Raw genomic sequence first — 23277 nt, forward strand, 5'->3', positions numbered from 1 at the left:
AACTTCCTTGTATTTTTTCCTCATCATTATATTTCACAAATTTCACTTACATGCAGGTCACGTGCAGACATGAGTGGCCTGTCTACTTTCAAGAATGTTCAGCAGTTGTGAAACTATTGTTTTTCTGAGAGGAAAACACTTATTCAAGTGGGTAACAATAAGGAAATATGTAAACTCCAAAGGAATAACTCTGAGGTACTTAAAGTCTACAAGCTATATGTTTTATATAAAGTTCCTTTTTAGCACATGTAATTTCGTAATTATCTAGTGTAAATGCAATACAAACTTATGCAGCGTAGATTTATTTATTTATTTATTTATTTATTTTGTTTTATTTACCCAGGGTAACCCCATCAGTGAGTAAACACTGTTATACTCGGGGGCCCTGCAATAGCACAACACAAATTACAAACATGTAAATGAATACAAAACAACAAATATTACTAAGACATCAGACCTGCACGAAATATTAAACTTTTAAGAAAAAAGGAAGAAGAAAAAAAATATATATATAAGGCTACCACAATGCCTCCGCTTGCCGGAACCAACTGGACAGCAGGGTCCGAGGCACTACCTCCAAACACTATACTCTCCCTCGCCACCCCATAATGAATTTTTATTTTTATTTTTATCAGATGTCTTTATTGTTCATGAATATTTTGCTATGTTTTGTTGATGTATTGTTTTTCATGTGAAATAAAAGAAACTAACTGAACTGAACTGAACTGAACTGAACTAAAACAGTAGCACAATGAAAAGGATTCACACACAAATACGCAAATAATGACAAATAATAGCATTCTCAAATAAGGGGGGGGGGGTATCACAAGCATTATGAAGATAACATCAGAAGAGCCAGGATACTACTTTTCAATAATGCCATGTAGAAGAATGTCAAATCAAACATTAGAAGAGTTGTTGTTGAAACACTCTCATACTTAAAACATTTTATTCTTATTCCTTCTACCGAATGATTTTGTCTCGTATACCTGTATCTTATGCCCAAATCTGTGTCATACACAATCATGATACGGGTGTTGTAAAGTACGCCTCTCTGATCCATTGAAAGGAACTTATTTTACTTTGCTTTGACTTTTTACACTTCAGTACAGTACCTGATAATTCAGACGTTTTACTAACAATTAACACTGATCAATGCAAAAATGAGGAAAAGGTATTTTCGTTTACAACCGTTCACAATATCTTCCCGACAGGCCCATTCAAAAGTCAATAATTGCATTCTGTATATTATAGGCCTATTGCACCACATGCTTTAACCTTTCACATAGACAAATACACCTCATGCATGCAGACGTTTTATTGTTCATCATAATTTGGTTAATACCTAAGTAAATATGAATGGGGTGGGCGGTTCCATTATTATCATATTTTGCCAAACTACGCAGAGCTTTATGGCACTTTTATTGTATACGTCATGAGTAATCTATAGACGATGCCATCATAATGAGAAGATAACAGTTTAGTGGAAGATCGAATGGCCCGTGCCACGGGTAGGCCTCCCCAGTCTCTCTCTCTCTCTCTCCTCTCTCTCGCTTTCTTTTCGGTCTGTCTATCTATTATATTTATCTCTTCCTTTCTTTTCCAATCTCACACTCTTCCCAGGACCCATACTCTATCACCTACAACACACATACCCTTTCAGATATCCACATTGTCTTACTTCCCCCTCCTCCTTTTCCTTCCTTGTATTTCTCTCTCCCTCTCTCTCTCTCTCTCTCTCTCTCTCTCTCTCCCCCTCTCTATTTCACCCCCTCTATCTCTCTCCCTCTCTAGCTCTATGTGAGGTCTTACTCTGAATTATTCTGCACTTTATGAAATGAACCCTAAAGTCACATGATGGTAGGCTTACATCCTTGATGCACGTGATATTGGTTATTGTCATGTGACAGAGAGAGTAATAAAGAGAGAGAAACCCGGTGAACTCGTTTCCTTTTATAAATAGACGTCGTTCATGTTTTCTGAACACTCCACCACTTGCCTTCTCCTTCACAACTTCACTCACAAGGTAAGCATAATTAATAATAATAATAATTATGTATTATAATGTTCGATATGTCCTTCACTACATTGTAACTCGACTAAGTTTACACCGACAAAACCACGACCCACGCTATTATCCTATTATTGTTGTAACTTGCTTTTTTGCGTGCCAGTTATATATACTTTTGGAATAGAGTAGTCGTGTTATACTTATAGTTTCGATTTGAATAGACATCTCTCATATAAAGAGAAGTACATTCGAGCATGTAGGTCCATGATTCGAGCGACATTGCCTTGGATCTAAGTGCTTTCCATCCTATTTTCCTGTGTATTGGAATCCGGATTGGAATAACTTTTTTTGAACAGGAACTGTTTTGAGTACCATATATTTGTAATTATAAAGGCCTACACGTAAGTATTGCACTACTTTGATTATTACTATGCATTTTGTATGACTCTGCAAGGTCTAAATGATTATAGTAACTATTCAATACGACTTTTTAGAAAGATATGACGAAAATAATGTTCGTATTGAACTGTAGTGAGGCCTGAGGATGTTGAACCGTCTACCGCATGATGATTGATAAGAGAATATATATTATGACCGAGAAGATTTCATATGTATAGAAGATATAGATGAGAATAATATGACGTGTTTTCGTATGGCAACGTAAGGCAAAACTTCCTCGTTGCATCCATATACAACAGGTAAAAAGAAAACAATTCAATCAACTACCATGCATGACTAAATGTGTTCACTATAATATCAACACAAAGAATTACTTTTAAAATGATTTTGGGGTCTTCTCTACACTGTATAAAAGCTTTTTTTTTTAAACAAAGAAAAATGAGCTCTATACTATATTTTTGTTGGGTGTGAATATGAGTGAAAACTGGTGTTAATAATCATTGTCAGGACATTTTGGTAAAAATGAAAGTAACATCAAGTTATTAGAGGGAAAGACAGAGAGAGAGAGAGAGAGAGAGAGAGAGAGAGTGAGAGAGAGAGCATATTGAGTAATATTCTCAATCTACCGTATAAATGAAATTTCAATCTTAACATAATGAGTCATTTAATATCAACTATACTAGGTCAAAGTGCTATTTGTCGGAGAGGAGTTTACAACGGATGTAACAAAGTCGTGAATTTTCAACAAAGAATAACATTCTGTCTATCAAATTCTAGATTCAGGCTCAAAGTCCATCGTGTATGGAGTAATACAAGCTCTATAATATTCTGCCAATAAAGGACATGTAGTATTTACTGTATTCCGTGTTCCGTATTCTGTGCTACAGCCGATCGCGATACCTACTGACATTTTATTCAGATGATCCTCCTGTCCTCTCACATGCTTGCTCTTTGACCTTTGAATCTGTAAAAAATAAAAATCCCAAGGTAAAGCATATTATAAACTAGTTTGTGGACACAAACCCTTGTCAGTCGTGAGCATAACAGCGTCTGTGAAATTAGACTACACTAGCTTCTGTACTAGAGCTGCTCCAGACAATTAGGAGGCAGCCATAAACTGACAGATCAAGGCTCTGCTAAAGGCTTTAGTAATTGTAGTAAAGTGTCAAATTATAGTCTGTGTTTGCATACTTCTTATAAACCGCGCCGTTTTCACCCCAGAAAGAGGATCACTTTAAAAACCTAGGACTAATGGACATCCACATCGGAATTGGAAATTAGTTCATGAATGTTTTTATAATTGCAATTTCATTTTATGAGCGCTACATATTATTATATTGCCTTTCTGTCCATCGTGTTCAATTTTCATCATAATTATTTGGACGCTTTACATGGTTGTCTCATCACAATTAAAATCATCATCATCTTTAGAATTTTCGGTTCTTTCACCTCATGTTGAGTTTACTAGGTTTTGAACATGAACAATTATATTTTTCTAATAACTTGTCCCGTTTTTCACAGCTCTTTTTGAAAAGACGATGAAGACTTTCATCATCGTGTTACTGTCCGTGGCTGGCGCCCTCGCTACCAGACTCCCATCACGTGACTTTGATGAGGAATGGAAGGAATGGGTGGACTACCATGGCAAGGAGTACAGCGCCATGGGCGAGGAGATGGAGAGGAGAATGATCTGGGAGGATAACCTCAGGATTATCACCAAGCACAACCTCGAGCACAGTCAGGGCAAGACGACCTACCGTCTTGGTATGAACGAGTTCGGAGACATGGTAAATATGAACTATCTTGCATTCATATTTCCCCTCCCACCCCTCCCCCCCCCCCCCCCCCCCATCACCATGCGCTTAGAGACTTCGGTGGTTAACGCTTTATAAGCACCATTTTTATTACTATTATTATTATTAAATAGAAGAAAACAAATCCATAGAAACGATAGCCACCACACAGGTATACATAGTTTACATTGTCAATTATGTAAATAACTTTATTTTGTAAGTCTTGCATACCACATATATCGGATTTATAAGAGTGGGATATAAGCTCGGTATTTTGAGGATTCTAATAATAAATGTGCATATTATACAGATCCATTTGCAATTTGGATTCATATCTTCAAGACTTTTAACTTTGCGGTCAAATATTTAACATGATTCCTTTACTCAGTCTTGCTTAAATGAATTCATCAAAATCCACCATTTACCACCTTATGCTGAATCGCTAAATTCTTGACCCTTTCTATCGCAGACCAATGCTGAGTTTGTAGCCACTAGGACCATGAAGAAGATGAGTGGAGTGCCAAAGGTTGGTCAAGGATCCACCTTCCTGCCCTCCGAGTTCCTTCAGCTTCCAGACTCTGTGGATTGGAGGACCGAAGGATACGTCACACCAGTCAAGGATCAGGTACAGTAAAATGGATTTCGGTTGTTTGTGTGAGTAGTGGTGGTTATTTTACCTGACTGCGCTTGGTAGTAAGCAACCAGAGGACCGACGGCTTTATGTCCTCTCCGAAAGACCTGGTAATGGGGATTAATGCCTTACCAAAGGGCATTAGCGCATCGCCTTGGCTTCGAACCCGGGTCGCCGGATTACGAGACCGCTGCTCTACCAACTGATTGTTGGTTCCCGCTTCAATACATGTAATAAGAATTATGGGTCTCTATGAAATACTATCCTGCTTTCACTAGTTTCACAATCTAAAGGTCTGGAGGAAATAAGATCCCTTGTCACGATTAAAATTGCCTTAGGTTTTCCTCTTCCTGTTTAGTTACATCATATTAGTTGATTTCAAGAAAATGTCTATTTGGACGTTTGAAATATGAACAGGATTTATGGCATGTTGCCTTCTTATTGTTACAGTTGTAAGCATGATAACGAGACCATTCTCTGTCTCATGCTTGTCGATATCTCGGCTTTGGTCTCGACCTCGAAACCGAGCACAACATAAACGTCTTCAAACAAAATTCACCTTGATCTTGGTCTTTGGATCCAGGGTTTTTGTGCAATAGTCTAGTATCTCTCTCACTTCAATTCTAATCGGACCTATTCTGACATATTCGTGGTAATATTATTTTCCGTTCCGTCTGTTGCCGGTCTTGTGTCGGTCTCATATCGGTCTCGTCTGTGTAACCATATGGCGTATATATAATCAATATGATTTCATTCAATACAGGGTCAATGTGGATCATGTTGGGCCTTCAGCACCGTGGGCGCCTTGGAAGGCCAACACTTCGTCAAGACGGGTACACTGGTGAGCTTGAGCGAGCAGAACCTGGTGGACTGTTCTCAAGCAGAGGGTAATGATGGTTGCAACGGTGGCTGGCCTGCCTGGGCAGACGAGTACATCAAGAGTAATGGCGGAATCGACACAGAAGTTGGATACCCTTACGAAGGAGTGGTACGTATGATGTTCCTGCTGATATAGAATCGAAATTACCAGAGAACATGATTGCGATAAACAATCAATTAATCAGTCAACCGATCCATCGATCTACCAACTGAACAACCAATATTGATTTAAAAACCAATCGATCGGTCTTTTGATAAGTCATCCACTTAAACCAACTAGTAGAATCAGCATACGTTTTCATAAGAATTTCTACCTCTCAGTGGCATTATCGGTGTAGAGAACAATACAATTTTTCTCAATTAATTACGAAGACGTTATTAATTATTGTGTGTCATTTTAATATAGAGAAATTTCTATGTTTTTGGTATTAGGATGATAGCTGCCATTACAGAACGTCCGACGTTGGTGCGACCATTACTGGTTTCGCGGAAGTCGAGGCCGATAGCGAGAAGGCTCTTGAGAAAGCTCTTGCCCAGGTCGGTCCCATCTCCGTCTGTATTGATGCTACCCAACCATCCTTCCAACTATACGAGTCAGGTACACATCCCAGCTGCATGTGCTCAGTTTTTGTAATGTTTGATGCCCACTAGGCGCCATTTTGTTAACGTTATTACCTGCACCAGGCGCGTACGCAGGGGGGGGGGGGGGCTTTGTGGGTTAACCCCCCCCCCCTCCTTTGGTATTTTTATGAGTGTAGTTTTTAAGAAAAACCCCTTAACCCCCCCCCCCCCTTTGTTGTTTTAAAGGTGACCTTACCCCCCCCCCCCCCCAATGAAGAAAAATGTCCAATTTTCAATTTTCGAGACCAAAAAAAAAAGATAGTGTCCTCTTACCCCCCCCCCCCCCCTCCGCTTATTCAGCGGCTGGCTGAGTCGTTGCGAAATTTTCGGCCCGATCTCAAAATGTTAAAACCCCCTCCTTGAAAAAATCCTGCGTACGCCACCGACCTGCACTAATTAAGCCTGTGAAAGCAATAGCTCATTCTCCAGTTATCAAAAGAATTGTTCTCATTATTCATTTTGCATTAACTGTTTGTACGATGTCACTATACTACACTTCCATCACGCGGTGATAACCGAATTCCCCAGATAATTTTTTTTTTTTTCAACTTGCAATTAAAAAAATATTTGAAAAAAATAATGATAATCATAGTTATAAAAGTCATTCTTTACATTTCAATTATTTTCAGAATTCTCTTGCGGGGGGACGTGCCCGAACCAAATCACGTTTAATTAACCACTTTAAAAAAAGTTGTTCATTTGCTCTTTTAATTCAAATTGTGAAGCCCTGAGTGGGGAATAAAAACAAAGAGCTGTGCAGATTTTTTAAGGAGAGTCATTTTTGACCGACATGGCGCATTATAAAAGTTCACTATTGTTATTATTAATAGTTATGTAGAAATACGTAAAGTTGTTTAATTCAAAGAAAAACTGAATACTAATTTTGAAATATTGATCATTATTCATGTCCTCCAATTTTTTTATCTCCATCAGGTGTATATGATGAGCCAGACTGTTCAAGCACTGCTCTCGACCATTGTGTCACGGCCGTTGGATACGATTCTACAGCAGATGGTGACAAGTACTATATCGTGAAGAACAGGTATATTTATTCACAATTTCTCCCATTCAATCTAATGTTTAAATAGAGAAATCTGACGTGAAATACCATGGAAACGACTCCGAGAAGACTCCGAACTGAATATTCAATTTCAATCGACACAAAGCTTACCAATGCACGTAGGCCTACAGTACCTCAAACGTTAATTTGATGATGCTCGTAAAATAAAGTTTGAATAGTCGAACGCGAAGTGTTTACGATTTGAGTCCTTTTCTTGGCATCATAAATATCTCCTAATATGTCCATTGAAGTCAAGTAAGCTTAATTACTACATACAAATGGTCGCTAGCGATGGTGCAGTTTGTTACATATCGTGCTTATTCCAGGAAATGAAATTTTGATATGAGTGAAGGAAGGTTTTTTTTAATGTTCGACAAAAATATATTTATTTGTTGCTTCCCGTGATTGTCATTCATCCTAGAAACAGAGCATTTTCTAAAATATCTAAAAATAGTAGTAGCACCTAAAGAAATTATATTAACTAAACCGCACAATATATACTGTGATCTCAGTTCTTAGCTGCCTCATTCTCTTTCAGTCATTCACATTTTCTTGTTTCCTTGTGTGTTTTTGTACCGCAGCTGGGGAACAACCTGGGGTCAGGAAGGATACATCTGGATGTCACGTGACAAACAAAACCAATGTGGTATCGCCACCAATGCCACCTACCCATTGGTTTAAACACTGATATGCTCTTCCTATGAAGCCAAATGATGGCGAGGGGGGGGGGGGGGGTCTAGTTTGGATGAGGAGGAGGAGGGGGCTGACGCATTAGTTGGACAAAATGTAAAAGTCTCGGGTGTGTCGTTTCATTTCTTTTTTTCACGTTCATTTGTCCCTTTCCCGTCTCTCATCCACCCCACAGATTCTCTCTCTCTCTCTCTCTCTCTCTCTCTCTCTCTCTTTCTCTCTCTCTTTCTTTCTCTCTTTCTTTCTCTCTTTCTCTCTCTCTCTCTCACCCTATCTCCCTTTCTTCTTGCCTTTCTCTGCCTGTCTCTTTCCTTTGTACTCTATCAATTTGATTTCTTTTGCCATTCAATTAGAGGCAAGTTTCATTCCCTCTTAAGTTATAGCTACGCCACCGTTTAATAAAAAAAGAGGAATAACATTTCGTTAAAATATAGAATTGATCAACGATACTGATTCATTTATAAAGGAATATGCTTTCAACATGGTGCGCCGAGTGATAGTAATGTTCAATTGATCAAAATATAATATCTTAATACGTTTAGGATGATGTTATTTTTACCATTCTATAAATATGTTTACCGAATATGAGAGTGCTTTGTTGAATAAATTTATTGCCATATTTAGAAAAGAATTGACAAGAATTACATCTCCAAGGAAACGGGCCATTATGCATTGGTTTGCATTAATTATGACTGTGTACATAAGATTGATGTAGAGTATGCTCTACTCATTTTATACCTGAATTCATATTTCGCATTTAAAAGTACTATCATGTGATTATATTTTGTACAATTGCAAGTTTCGCAAATTAAAGCAATTTATAGATAACATAAACATTGCTGTCTTTCAAAGTGGTGTTTCTATCAAAAAGGGTATCCCTTAAACTTAGGAAAAGGGAAGTTTATATGGAAAGTGAAATAGAGAGAGAGAGACAGAGAGAGAGAGAGAGAGGGGTGGGCAGTATGAAGCTGATGGCAGGAGAGACAGAAAAAAAGAGACTGACATCATGGACATAGGGAAAGCAGGAATGACCAAAAAAGAAGTGACTCACAACAGAAAAGAAAGAAGAAGAGAGAAAGGAAAATAGAAATTGCTTGGAGGAAGAGAGAGAGAGAGAGAGAGAGAGGGAGAGACAGAGACAGAGACAGAGACAGAGAGAGAAGAGTGGGGTACGTATATAGGGGACAGAAACATCGCGTAGATGTATTAGTTGAGTTATAATTTTTAACAAATATCTCGAATATATAATAGGGACCAGAAAATAGCATAAAATGCTAATCATGTCTGATACCTTTAAACAGATAATGAGGTGATAAAGAGAAAGAGAGTTCAGGGGAATGAGGGGAATGGCACATAGATGTACGAGATAATTTCAACGACGAAAGAGGAAGGAAGATGAGAAAGAGGAGTGAGAGAGAGGAATCATACAAATGAAAATGTCGCAACAACACAGATTAAGACAAATATTCTTATCTCTCTCGCCAAGAATATCAATAAACGCTAATCAATTATATATGAAATAATACAGCAAACTATTTAATGTCTCGTAATCTTATGTCAACAGACTATCATATACCTATAAACGATTGATTTCAGTCACGCCCTCGATTCTTGAACTGCTTCAATATATCGATGACTATATTTCCGCTAAGAGTGTAAGATTACCACATATCTTCAATACGTCTATATTAATCATAGAATATATTCTGAGACAGATGAAATAGCTACATAATTATGGTAGAGCAAAACAACGGGAGACGCTACAAAACGGCCTTTGTGGAAAGTAGTTTTATACCAGACAATATGCTATGCAATACTTTGCATGGCCATACTTTGTTTCAATGACACCTTCTACAATAGTACAGAGATCATCCGAGTAAATAATTGCGATCAAAATGATACGTATGCCTATCAACACATTCAAAAATGAAATCGATGCTGTACTGAGACGATTTTAAAATAAATTTTCAATCAATCTATAAGAGTTTGTAATTAATACCCAACCCGTATGAAATAATTTGCATTATTACAGTATCACGTTTTCAATTTGATCATAGTTATACAAAATATATATATTTTATCACGTGTCAAGAAATAATAAGTAAAATAAAGTAATCAACACAATGTTTATCGATTAGCAGGTATCTATTTGTAATAGCAACCCGGACAATCATAACCCTCGTGGTTTGCGTCAACAATTTCCTCATTCCTCAATTTATAGAAACACTTAAGCATATCACCTCATTTATTATTTACTCAAGATATCTATGAGTACTTCAAGATAATAAAACAATGAGTAAAATAGGAGAGGATCAAGAATAAGCCATATTGTTACAGTCATTTCATAAAAAGGCGTGGGGTTATGGGCCTGGAGAAGAGGAAAAGGATGAGCAAATGAGACACATAGGTCCGAATTCACTGGTTTGTCGACAAAACTCCCTTTGTTTCGTCAAACCTCCTTTTGTTTTTAACAAACCAGGTTTGTAAAAAAAAAACGCGTAAAAACGCGTCATATGACGTAAGGAAACCAAGGTTTGTCGACAACCCTCCTTTGAGAATTCGGGCCATAGAGTCTAGACCACCTAAAGCATTCTCCCCTAAATCAGTGGACCTGTAAATTTGTATTTCATTTTCCAAGTCATACCGTCGCCACCCCCCCCCCCCCAATCCTTCCAGTGCCCCTCAATGGGTAGACTTATGCTACGCCACTGATGTTAGAGAAAGAGGGTTGCCTCTCTTGGTGAATAAAGGTGAGGGGAACATCTACAAACATGAAATGGTGTCGGCTAATTAGGTGGTCTGTTGTCAACAGATCACCTATTGTTTTCGTCAGAATTTTCTTTCTTTATTTCTTCACTTTTTTGTGGACAGGATAACTCAAGATCAGTTTGGTCAATTTCGTTCCATTTTGGCACAGTCATAGGTCATTGCCATAAGACGTGACAGGAATATTTTCAAGGTCATCAGGTCATCGTGACGTCATACAGGCGCCATTTTGTGAAATCACATTATCCATCATATCTTCATGATGCATCAGCAAAGGTCATTCATATTCATATCACATATACTTGATCAGGTCAAGGGTCAATAGGTCATGTCATCAAAGGTCACGTAAAGGTCATGACGCACGCGTACGCGTGCGTCAAAATTTAAGAATGCTCAAAATCACTTATCTATTAACTGAGAGTACGAATAAGGTCATTTTAAGCATTTCGAAATTTTCCGTCCGTACGTGTCCCCGCGCGCGTTGTGCGCGCTCACAGCGCGCGGAAAAGGTCAAATTCAAAATGTTTACATGATTTTGATTCTTCTTACCGTAATTGAAAATTTCCATTAATTTCATAAGGCCCTGAGCGCGCGTCAAAGTTCAAAATCTACGCGGGCTGCTATGGGCAATATAATGTAAATTTGATTAAAGACATGTCATTTTAAAAATCGAAATAGCTCTTCAGATAGTCCCTCGACCCCAAATTTTTATATCATGGTTGGAAAGAGCATGAGTTAGAAATATGATTTCATACCACCCTGACTCGTACAAAGTGAAACAAAGTCATCATATTGGCATCTAAACTCAAAAAAATGTATTTTGTTGATGACGTCATTTTTGTCTTTGTTTAATTAAGATTATCTCACTTAACAGTGATCGATTTTCTCCCAGATTTTGATATATTGTAGCTGAGATAATTCTCTATCAGAAATATGCCATTTATTTTTCATTTGGATGACGTCATCATAGTTAAATATTCAATTAAAGGCGACAATGCATAATTTGTCATATTTGCGTGTTATGTCTATGGGAGGTCACTTTTTTCAAAACATGAATCTGAATGACAATGTGTTTTGACCAGTATCTCGGTTGTTATTCAACAGTTCTCTCCCAAATTTTATGTTGCAGCTGAGACTATATGATATCTAAATATTTCCTCTTTTTTCAATCAGATGTCAGGATCATGCTCATGAACATTATTGTTTTTATCATCATATAACATTATCATTATCATCATCATCATCATCACCTTTACTATCATGATCATTATCATGGTCATCATGATCATCATTGTTTACTTGTCTATATAACTTCTCCCATTCTCAAATCTATCATAAGTGAAGACAGACCACCTAATTCGTCCCCATGACGAATTAAATTTTCTAGTTCTTATTGTTGTTGAAACATTTGGGCCTTTTAAAATCCTTTTTCTTTCACCTTTCCGAAAATCAGGACTTGCAAAGGCTGAGCACGTCCCCACAGACAGTGCGACGTGTTAGACGTGTTCATTCTATCACAACAAAATTACCCCCTAATTTTGATTTATTTAAAGAGTATTCATTTATATACGACACTTTTTAACAGTAATTGGTAATTTATTGTCAATCACTTATATCGCCACTCATTAATGGCAAGACATTATGTAGAAAACACTCAAAAAATGCGTACACAAATTCTAAAAAGCTTTGTCATGCCTCCCATTTTTTCTCTTATGCTCAGAAAATCTACGACATGACGCAAATCACAGGGGAAACATCATTTACATAGTTCTCAACAACAACATAGGTACCTTTTTGAAGCCAGACATCATATTTTGTTGGGCTTTTGTGTTTGCTTGGTGATCTAGATTGGGCATGTAACTCTCGCAAACATTCTATTCTCAATAAACATCAATATGGTTTCCGTAGGGATTATTCAACATGTATGGCTCTTACCAGTCTTTCTAGTAAAGTCATAGACGCCTTTGAGGCAAATGAACTTGCAATTGGAGTTTTTATAGATCTGTCTAAAGCATTTGACACAATTGATCACAATATTTTACTATCTAAACTATATCGTTATGGAATACGTGGTGTAGCTCTTAAATGGTTCACCAGCTATCTTAACAATCGATTTCAATGTACCAAATATCAATCTTCTATTTCGGAGTTTAGGACAATACATGCGGAATTCCACAGGGTAGCCTGCTTGGCCATTGTTATTTATATTATATGTGAATGATATTCATAAATCTGCTAATGAATTGTCTTTTATACTGTATGCAGACGACACAAACATATTTCACAGAGATTCAAACTTGAAGTCTCTTATGGATACAGTAAATGCAGGTCTTGCATATAATGTGAATGGTTCAAATCTAATAAATTATCTGTAAATGTAAAGAAATGTAATTATATGATTTTTCACAATGGAAAGAATGCAGATTTAAATGATTTCAATATTGTTCTTGATAATGTCATATTGCCAAGGGTAGATAAAGTCAAATTTCTTGGCGTTTATTTAGATAGTTCCTTGTCTTGGAAATACCATATTCACGAAGTTGAAAGTGAGGTGTCCAAAAACATTGGCATTATATCCAGACTCAAACATCTCTTGCCCAATCACATTCTACGTATGTTATATTGTGCTTTTATACTTCCATACTTTTCTTACTGTAATCTTGTTTGGGAAAATTCCTGCAAGTAGAAAATACAAAAGCATACACTATTGCAGAAGAAGATTATTCGTATAATATCCGGAATGCACTATCGTTCCCATTCTGGTCCCATCTTTAAACAAATCATTTTCTTGAGATTCAGTGATATCAACTTGCACCAACAGGGTATTTTCATGTATAAAAGCTTGAATAACATCTTTCCATCACAATTTAGTGATTTTATCAATTTTCAATGCAACTCGGAAACCCATACGTATAATACGAGAAGCGCTGCCAACATTCATCTCCCTAAAAATAGAACCCGAAGATTTCAGTTTGACATTCGATACTCTGGGCCAAAATTTTGGAACACCTTACCATCTATTCTACAAAAATCGCTCTCCTTACAGACTTTTTCCCGTAAGGCAAAAATGTATTTAATTGCTCGATATTGATACCCTCTCTTGTATTTATGTGTGAAATGACCTCTTGTGGAATTAAATGACATGTTTGTATTTTGATCACTTACGTACATGCCTCAGCTGTTGCTAATACCATATGTATATTCCCAGGACAATGCTGTCGGATAAAGCTGTTTGTCTGTTTGATGATTTTGCTTTTTTTTAATGATATGTACCCGCTGTCTATTTTAAAATTGTAGTACTTCGTTATTTCTATGATGTAATCACAGACACATGCACAGCCTAATAGACCAGTTCACGGTTAGCACATTACTGCAATGACCCCGAATATCCACAGATCTTAAAAACATGAAGAGGTCCCACTTTTTACATTTTGAAATAATCACTCCTACAGCGATGGAGGTGCTATATAAATAGCCTTTGTTTCCCCTTTTCAAAGAATACTTCCACCTGTGTATCATGGATGGCACTGAATGTGCATGAATGAATAATGTTACATAACTTTCATGAACACGTATCCAGTATTTCGTCTCCGTGTATTTCAAAATTTGTTCTGCAATGACCTTTATCTGCTCATGCTCAGACTGCAACCGTGAACTGGCTTATTGAAGTAATTTTCTCTGTATAAGTGAACATGCCTTCCTATACTTAATTCTCTCCTCATTTTTTTTTCTTCTCTCTATTCCATTTACTATTTTTGTTCTTTCTATCAACTTTCTGTTATATAAAATATAATTTTCATAATAATATCTATAATGTTCTCTCGGTAACTGTGTTAATTTATTATGGGCGTTCCCAACTCAAGCTATGCTTTCCGGGTTTTCGCCTCCTTTCGTATCTGAATTATTGACTGTATACTCTATGTTGAAATAATTGTTACATTACATAATTATATCATGTATATATATACATTGTGTTTCATATTGTACTGTTGAGAAGGAAATAAATGTTAATAAATAAAAAAAAAAAAAACCTGTATAACTTGTGACATACCCTGCTATTCACAAGTAACTACTCGGCAAAAGCAAATTGTTTCTAAATAAGTAAATTGCTTTCTAGTTTTCAAGTAGGTAAGGACATCACTTATTTTAATTTTAACAACTTTCAGGTCATTTAACAGTTAATAAGTACGCGTAGCTTTTGGTGGTTGTGCTGTTGTTTCCTTTTAAAAGCACGGCTAATGTGAAACCACTTAGTTCATATTTCTCACACGTCACAGCCACTTTAATGTTGCAATAAGGAAATGTGTGTTCATTTTAATAATCTGTTCTCTTGGTATAAAAGGACGTCAGTTCATTAAGGATCTACATTTCATCTTACAAGCAGCAATTGTCTTAGAGGCGTTTGTCGTTTATTTTCATAGCAACCTAAATCTCTGCAGTCATGAAGTATCTGAGTGTGTTGCTGGTGGCAGTTTGCGTGGTGAGCTCGCTGTCGATGTCGTTCACTGACTTCGACGAGGATTGGAAAGAGTGGAAGAACGAACACGGCAAGCGATATCTAAGCGATGAGGAGGAAGCGTCGAGGAGACTGATCTGGCAGAAGAACCTCGACATCGTCATTAGACACAACCTCAAATACGACTTGGGCCACTTCACCTACGATCTCGGAATGAACCAATTCGCTGACTTGGTGAGTACGGAATAACAAGTTTGACTCAGATTTACAAAATTTCTCAACAAGTAGAAAAAAGTAATGTAAAAATATGTAAAGAGGAACTGATGAAAATGTACGCATTGGAATAGAAGGACTAGGAGCATTGGCGTAGATATGGGGGCATAAAGCAATGTGCCCCCGTTGAATCTCAGGATAGGTAACAGGGAAAACGTGGAGAGGGCTCTTTATGGTTTAGGCTACGCCAATAAATATGGGGATATAATGTGCTTGTGTTTGTATTCCATCTTCTCGCCTTTCTACTTATTCTCCTCCTCCTCCCCCTCCGCCTCCTCTTCCTCCTCTTCCCCTCTTCCTTTTTCTTGATCAACTTATTTTGCTCTTCCTCCTCTTCCTTCTTCCCTTTCTTTAAATAAATGTTGGGGAATTAATTAATTCCACCTATGAATGACCCATATCACTTCTGTCAAAGCCCGGTGTCAAGGGCGATTTTTTATAGAAATCTCGTGATCTCTGATATCTGTGGTTTTGGACCCTGATCATAAATAAATGCATCGCGAGGTTGAGTAAATGTTCACGAAGTGACGGTAGTGAGGAAAATCCGAACGCGAATTGTGTGCGATTTTCCTCACTACCGTCAATTCGTGAAAATAGGGACGAATTATTGACAAAGAAGTCAAATAGGCTTAGCTCACGAGAATTCTTTTTTTATCTTCAACTATTCGTAAACTTGTTGATAAATAAGTATGGGTAATAGAACCTGAACTTCGTAAATAGAACCTTAAATCTTGTGAAATAATAATAGATTCTTTAAACGTATATACCGAGAGACGTGTGAAATTTTATGAAATTGAATTGGTGCCAAGAGGGCGTGACAGCACCAAGTCCATGTGACTACAACAAACATTATTATAGTTTAGTTCTTCTCGAGATAATTACTTTTATATAAAAACAATTTTTTTTCTCTCATTCATCTCAAAAGGCTCAGTGAAAAAAGAATCTTGAGATGTGATTCATTGCGTTTTAAAAATATTGACCTCCCATGAACGTTAAAAAAAATACAACAATAATTGATTTTTTTTTTAATGAAAAGATATTTTCTTTGGAACCCTACCCCCCCCCCCCCGATCCACATGTTAATTTTATTTTTATTTCTGTAAACACACAATGGAAAAATAGATAATGATACCATGACTAATTAGCGATGTAATATCATAATCAATCAATATTCAGTATAGGGCTAATAATACCCCACCCTCCCCCAAAAAGTTAATATTAAACATGAGCGTTGATAATACAAAGTACGCTAATTATTTTGATAACTGTATCATCAAAATCAGTGTTATTCATCAAAACGATGAGACTAATAATACAAACAAGAACAACAAAAAATGATTTAAAATGGAAACAGTTTATGATTCGATGCATTCTACCTTGATATTGTTTCATCAGAAACTAGAAAAGTGCTAAATAACTTACAAATGCATGTTTACTTTACAGCAAAATAAAGAGTTCGTCGCCATGATGACTGGTTTCCGAGTGAATGGCACATCAAAGGCGGCTAAAGGATCCACCTTCCTCCCACCAAACAACGTCGGCAAACTCCCAAAGACCGTCGATTGGCGCACTAAGGGTTACGTAACTCCTGTCAAGGACCAGGTACATGTAGCTACTAAAACGTCATATGGACTTTAAAATGATAATAGAACATGTCGTGGTATAGTGGTTCATTTACTGGACTCTTAATCTAAGATTTGAGAGTTCGAATCCAAGCCTTGCACTAATGTCCTTTGGCAAGATTGTACACGTATCACTTTTTACCCAGGTGTAAATGGGTACCTGGCAATAGCTCGGGTAATAATTTCATTGCACGGTAGAAGAGCAGTACAGATGTGGCTAACCTAGGCAAATAAGACCCAATTATCATAACTATTTTGTTACGTCCAGGCGCGTACGCAGGATTTTTTCAAGGGGGGGGGGGGGGGGGTTTAACATTTATAAATCGGGCCGAAAATTTCGCAACGACTCAGCCAGCCGCTGAATAAGCGGGGGGGGGGGGGGGTCTCGAAATTTGAAAAATTGACATTTTGCTCCGTTGGGGGGAGTAAGGTCAGCTTTTTTAGGACAGCCATGGGGATATATATTTTTTTTTTTATTAAAAAAAAAAAAAAAAAAAAAATCTAAGGGGGGGGGGTTTAGGGGGCTTATGGGGGGGGGGGGGGGGTTTACACAAAAAATACCAAAAGAAGGGGGGTTAACCCCCCCCCCCCCGGCTGTGTACGTGCCTGGTTACGTCCCAAGAACGTTTTGTGTCCCCGAGGTAAACATTAATCATTCGAAAAAATTAAACGATACATTGAGGCTGTTCACACCGGCAGAGATAGCGCGCTAGACCGCGCTATCTCTGCGGTGTGGAAGGTACAACGTCGTTTCGGTCCGCCAAACAGCGAGCCACGGCGCGCCAAAGCGGCGTGCCACTGGAGCACCTCTTGGGGGTGGTCCACGAGAGAGAGCGCGGTCTAGCGCGCGCTAGAAAAAAAGGGGGGCTACGATCTTATTGCGGTGTGAACAGCCTCATTGACATCTTATTATCTCATTTTTACACATCGGAAGACGAATCCAAATCGACGTTTTCACGTTAACACGGGGATAGGGCAACAATCTTTTCTTTTATTCAAATTGTCATTTCGGGGCTTATAATATCTCTTCTTTCAAGGGACAATGTGGTTCATGCTGGGCGTTCAGTGCCACAGGATCTCTGGAGGGACAGCACTTTAAGAAGACGGGTAAGCTGGTGAGCCTGAGTGAACAGAACCTGGTCGACTGCTCCGACAAGAATTACGGGTGTAACGGAGGTCTTATGGACCGAGCCTTCCAGTACATCATTGATGCAGGAGGTATTGATACAGAGGAAAGCTACCCCTACATAGCAATGGTGAGTGTACTAACAATTGTTTGACTGTTATGTCTGCAGTATTACCCAATCATGATCAAAGTTAATTGTTCAAGAGCCAGTCTGAATAAAAATTAGGATTAAAATCAAGCCCCAACAATTCGAAGATCAGTGCATAATCAAATAGTAGAAGGATTGAAAATACAAATCTTTATAATACGCCCGGCCCCCACTCAGTGTTATTTAAGGTACGCATTCAGCATAAGTTCCGTGTGTAAAGTCAATACGGGTAGATCTTTTTTCTTTGTTATACGAGCCTTTTCAGCACCCCAACCCCCCCCCCCCTTTCAGCAAAATTCCGGTGTGTAAAGTCAATACGGGCAGAACTTTTTCTTTGTTACGAGCCGGAGATTTTGGGAACACGCATGTGGTCCCTCCGTTCCCGAAGTGAGGGAGGGCGGGATAATACGGGGGACCACCGGATTGGTTGAAGCTAGAAAACCCGTCTTTAGTCAGAAGCAGTCGCAGGTTCACTATACCGACGGCTTCAACCTCAAGGATCTTCTAGTAAGAGGTTCACGCGTGATCGAAATCCTAGTAAAAAATAATCCTAAGACGGAAGGATTTTGTTTCATAGATCTTTTGAAAATAGGCATACGGCCTTATAGTTCCCAGCGATGAATGTATTGGTCTACTGGACAAATGGTTTCGTGGATCTTCGGTCTGTTGGTCTTCATCCTATCGGGAGGATAGAAAATACCAAATTTACGTTGTGCCATTTCTCCTCTATCTCCAGGATGGCAATTGCCACTTCAAGACGGCTAACGTAGGCGCTACCGTCACAGGTTATACTGACGTCACCTCTGGTTCTGAGAAGGCACTGCAGAAGGCTGTAGCCCACATTGGTCCTATCTCGGTCGCCATTGACGCGAGCCATTTTTCCTTCCAGCTTTACCAGTCTGGTAAGGATATCGCCAGAATATACACCAATGATAGCCATACAGATCGGGCTCAAAGCTAGTGAAACAAACTCTTTGAACCCCCCCCCCCCCTAAGATGGAAACAGAGCCGTATATTACTTCAGTAACACCAGTGTTGGTCTGGAATTAATCTTGTCTGTGTAAAACGAGGTATTACACTCTTGGTAGATAAACTCTATCTAAACAATGTTTGTCTATTGTGAAAGACGAACATGTCCTCTATTAAGAAAGTTTCGGAAAGCATTTTCTTAGGGAAAGTTAACAATTTTTTTGGAAGCAGGGTGAAGAGGGTCATGATTGAAAATACCAAAATCACAATCCTGAAGTTAGGTACATATGATATATATTTCTCTATCTCTTATTTCTCTATCTCTCTTTCTTATTATCCTATGCATTTGAGAGGGGCAGCTTGGGTGAAACCTCAGCGACACACCACTGCTTTTATAAAAGAATGAATGAAATGCGTGTCTACAAAATAAAACAATTCAATGAAGACATCTTTTTTTTTTTTTTTTTTTTTTTTTACAGGAGTGTACAACGAGCCCGGTTGCAGCTCTACCTTGTTGGACCATGGTGTTCTCGCAGTCGGCTATGGAACCACCATTGATGGAACCGATTACTGGATTGTCAAGAACAGGTCAGTTTGAGCACTTTGTGAAATTTGTTTGGAAACTTTATAAAATCCGTTAGGGTTTGACTTTTTAACCTTTCTTGTTGTAAGTATCATGAGGGTATATAGCCTATATAAATCGCGTAGGCCTATCCCCAAATTGCCTTCATGTCTTTTTTTGAAAATAACTACCTTATACCACATTATGTAGGCCTACCTTTGTAAAGAGTACATTTTTCATGTTTCACTTCATGACCTCTATCATCGTGCTTTAAAGGTACTATGTCCCTTTTGCAGCCAACCTCAAATTCTGTAGAAATTTGCAGGAATTATGAATATGTCATGTACGTCCTATCTGTGAAATTTAAACGTTAGCAGTGTCCTCATATTCAAATTATGCAAGGAAACCCGTTTAATTGCTAGACTTCGCTAGACACTATTGAGTGACTGACTGGCTTTTTTTCTTCTTTGGTAATAACAGACATGAAAAGAGTTGTAAAGGGTACATGAGCATTTGTCTACATCAATAACCCACTTCTTGTGATGGCCAAGATTAAACTGATTGAATCTTTGCGTAGCATAAAACGTATGACCATTCGGTACAATTGTCTGAAAATCAAGACTATTACTTTTGGGCTCTATAGCCCTAAAGTCGATTTGACAACTAATAGTCGTTATTTTCCCACGTGAAGACATTTTCAAGCCCCACCTTTTTTAGGGAAGTTCTAAATTAGTATTATCTTTGAAATGCAGTTGGAATTTAACTTTTTCATTTTTTTGGCCTGCAAATGGGACATAGTACCTTTAACCTTTAAATCTAGTTGATTTGCATATAATGAGGGTTTTCACTTGAATCATGTAGGAATGTCCCCTAATTGCTTGCTAGTCTTTTGAGAAGACTGACTTTAAACTGTATCCTGTACTTTTGTATTAAATGGCGTAAATGTGCTTTCATAGCAAGTTTCATGATGTGTCCTTTGATGACCTTTTAGCTGTAGGCTAATATATACCACGAGGAGAGGCATGTCAACTAATGGAATTCATATTCTAATCATGATCATCGGTGATTATTAACAACTACGAAAATAAATTAAAAAACATCAGACAACCGTCTCGTAGAAATTCAAGCGATACAAAGCCTATATATAAGGTTACATGGCAAAACTTATTTCTCTGAATCAACTATCAGTCATTGGAGACTTCAATCACAATTTTGATAAATTAATAGTTTGCAGTTGATTTCTTTCTTTCTTTCTTTCACAGCTGGGCAGAGACTTGGGGAATGAATGGATACATATGGATGTCTCGTAACAAGGAAAACCAATGTGGCATCGCTACTCAAGCTAGTTACCCTCTGGTGTAATCGCCATTCAATATTGCTTCTGCCAAGAATCTGTTCGTGCAAGAACATCAAGTCATTTCCGAGGACATCCAATAAAACTATGGTCCACTTCTCACTTTATATTATGGGCCTAACAATAGCAAATGACAATAGCAATAACACTATCATGAATTAATAAACGGATCCAATTCAGAACTACAGGATGCTCTCGAGTTTATTTGACTCTCAAGAGAAAGTGTCACTTAGATATAAAGAGAGGTTATTTCTTAAATAAAATGAAAGGTCTCTTGAAAGTAAAATAGCCCTTTCATTTCAATTTTTGGATATTTAAATTGCACAGCTCCTACTGTGTGCTTTTTTCACACTCTCCCTGATATATAAAGAGTGCTTTCTTTATTTGATCATCAACAGAAGCAAATTGCTAGGCCACGAACTTTTCGAAGCGTGACCAGATTCAAAGTATGCTTGGGGGGCATTGATGTATGTAGAAAAAACTGGATTAAGATCCCTTGCAACGCTTCGAAATGTAAAAGAAGAATAAGAAAAATAAAGTTGAGATTCTACCTTTATGTCTAGACGTTGCATAATGCAATTAGTATTGGTATTTTATTCCATCTTAGAGAGATTATAGATGTTATTTTTAAGGATAATACAGCTTAAGCTGTCCGGGTTTTTGAAGATAATGCTTAAACAAACTGTTTATTTCTTTATTCATGGTCTGTTTCTACTGTTTATCTATTTTCATTGTCAACCCTCGAAAACGAATTTATTATGCATTTTACAGAGGAAAGTTTCCATATTGATGAAACATAAGGGCGCAGGCCAAGATTTAAACCCACTCAAGTATGAATTTGGTGCATCTTCCCTCATCTTCTTCAACCAGGAAATGGACTTCATTGTAGCCTTAGGACAGGATGGTGACATAACATTGATAAAAGAACATCATAATCAGATTATCCGACCCCGGAAACCCCATGAATTTATCAACTTGTATCATACTAGCCCTTTTCCTTTTGGAACTACACTTGACCTTTTACTCAAAGGTGGCAGCCATTTTAGATTTGACAAATATGACCAGCATGACAGCCCCAAGTAGACCTAAAATTGGTAAAAGAACATGATATTCACATTCTCTGACCCCGAAAACTCCATAAATACATAAACTCTTATCATTTTAGCTCTTTTCCTTTTGAAACTACTATTGACCTGTAACTATCAGATGGTGGCCATTTTGGAATTGACCAATATGACCAGTATGGCAGCCCCAAGGAGACCTCAAATCGATGAAAGAACATCATAATCAGATTCTCTGACTCCCAAAACCCCTTATATATTTAAACTATTATCATACAAGCGCTTTCCTTTTGGAATTACGCTTGACCTTTAACTCAGATGGCGGCCATTTTGGATTTGCCCAATATGGCATACCCAGAGGGCGCCCTTCTTGGCGTCCGGCAGAAATCGTAAAAGTATGGTATAATCTACCTCTACCTTCGTGGAAAGAAGTTTTATACCAGACAATCTGCAATACTATATGGATGGCCATATACTGTTTTTAATTTTTGTTTTATTCCGATGACACCTTCTACCCCTGTACAGAGATCATTCGAGTAAACAATTACGATCAAATTGAAACGTAGGCCTATAACACATTGAAGTGAAATCAATGCTTATGTACCGAGACGATTTTATAATAATTGTTCAACCAGTCTACAAGAGTTTGTAATTTATACCAAACCCGTATGAAAACTTTGCATTATTACACTATCACGTTTTCAATTTGATCGTAGTTATACAAAATATAAATATTATATCACGTATATCACGTGTCAAGAAATATTAAGTAAAATAAAGTAATGAACACAATATCCGTCGATTAGCAGGTATCTATAGATAATAGCAACCCGCTAACCCTGAAAATCATAACCTT

At 37.7% G+C, this 23277-nt stretch overlaps 2 protein-coding genes across 3 annotated transcripts; both read left to right on the forward strand.

The window, feature by feature from the left end:
• The first annotated feature begins 1923 nt into the window (after positions 1-1923).
• Positions 1924-8918, forward strand: LOC577926 (cathepsin L1). 2 transcript variants are annotated; one of them, XM_011665484.2, is made up of 7 exons: positions 1924-2026; positions 3932-4197; positions 4673-4828; positions 5598-5822; positions 6146-6311; positions 7268-7376; positions 7976-8918. In XM_011665484.2, exons 2-7 carry the CDS (start codon positions 3949-3951, stop codon positions 8073-8075), a joined length of 1005 nt encoding a protein of 334 aa, XP_011663786.2. In that variant the 5' UTR covers positions 1924-2026; positions 3932-3948; the 3' UTR covers positions 8076-8918. The 2 variants fall into 2 exon arrangements, with proteins under 2 accessions (XP_011663786.2, XP_003724610.2); XM_003724562.3 differs by lacking the exon at positions 1924-2026 and adding an exon at positions 2211-2412.
• A 6104-nt stretch (positions 8919-15022) lies between these two features.
• LOC763308 (cathepsin L1) lies at positions 15023-21834 on the forward strand. The gene is made up of 6 exons (XM_001199228.4): positions 15023-15540; positions 17023-17181; positions 18239-18457; positions 19212-19377; positions 19924-20032; positions 21269-21834. The coding sequence occupies exons 1-6, from the start codon at positions 15292-15294 to the stop codon at positions 21366-21368; spliced, it is 1002 nt and encodes a 333-aa protein (XP_001199228.3). The 5' UTR covers positions 15023-15291; the 3' UTR covers positions 21369-21834.
• The last annotated feature ends 1443 nt before the right edge of the window (positions 21835-23277 follow it).

This window comes from Strongylocentrotus purpuratus, unplaced genomic scaffold (assembly GCF_000002235.5).
Source record: "Strongylocentrotus purpuratus isolate Spur 01 unplaced genomic scaffold, Spur_5.0 spur5_scaffold_6, whole genome shotgun sequence".
NCBI classification, from domain to species: domain Eukaryota; kingdom Metazoa; phylum Echinodermata; class Echinoidea; order Camarodonta; family Strongylocentrotidae; genus Strongylocentrotus; species Strongylocentrotus purpuratus.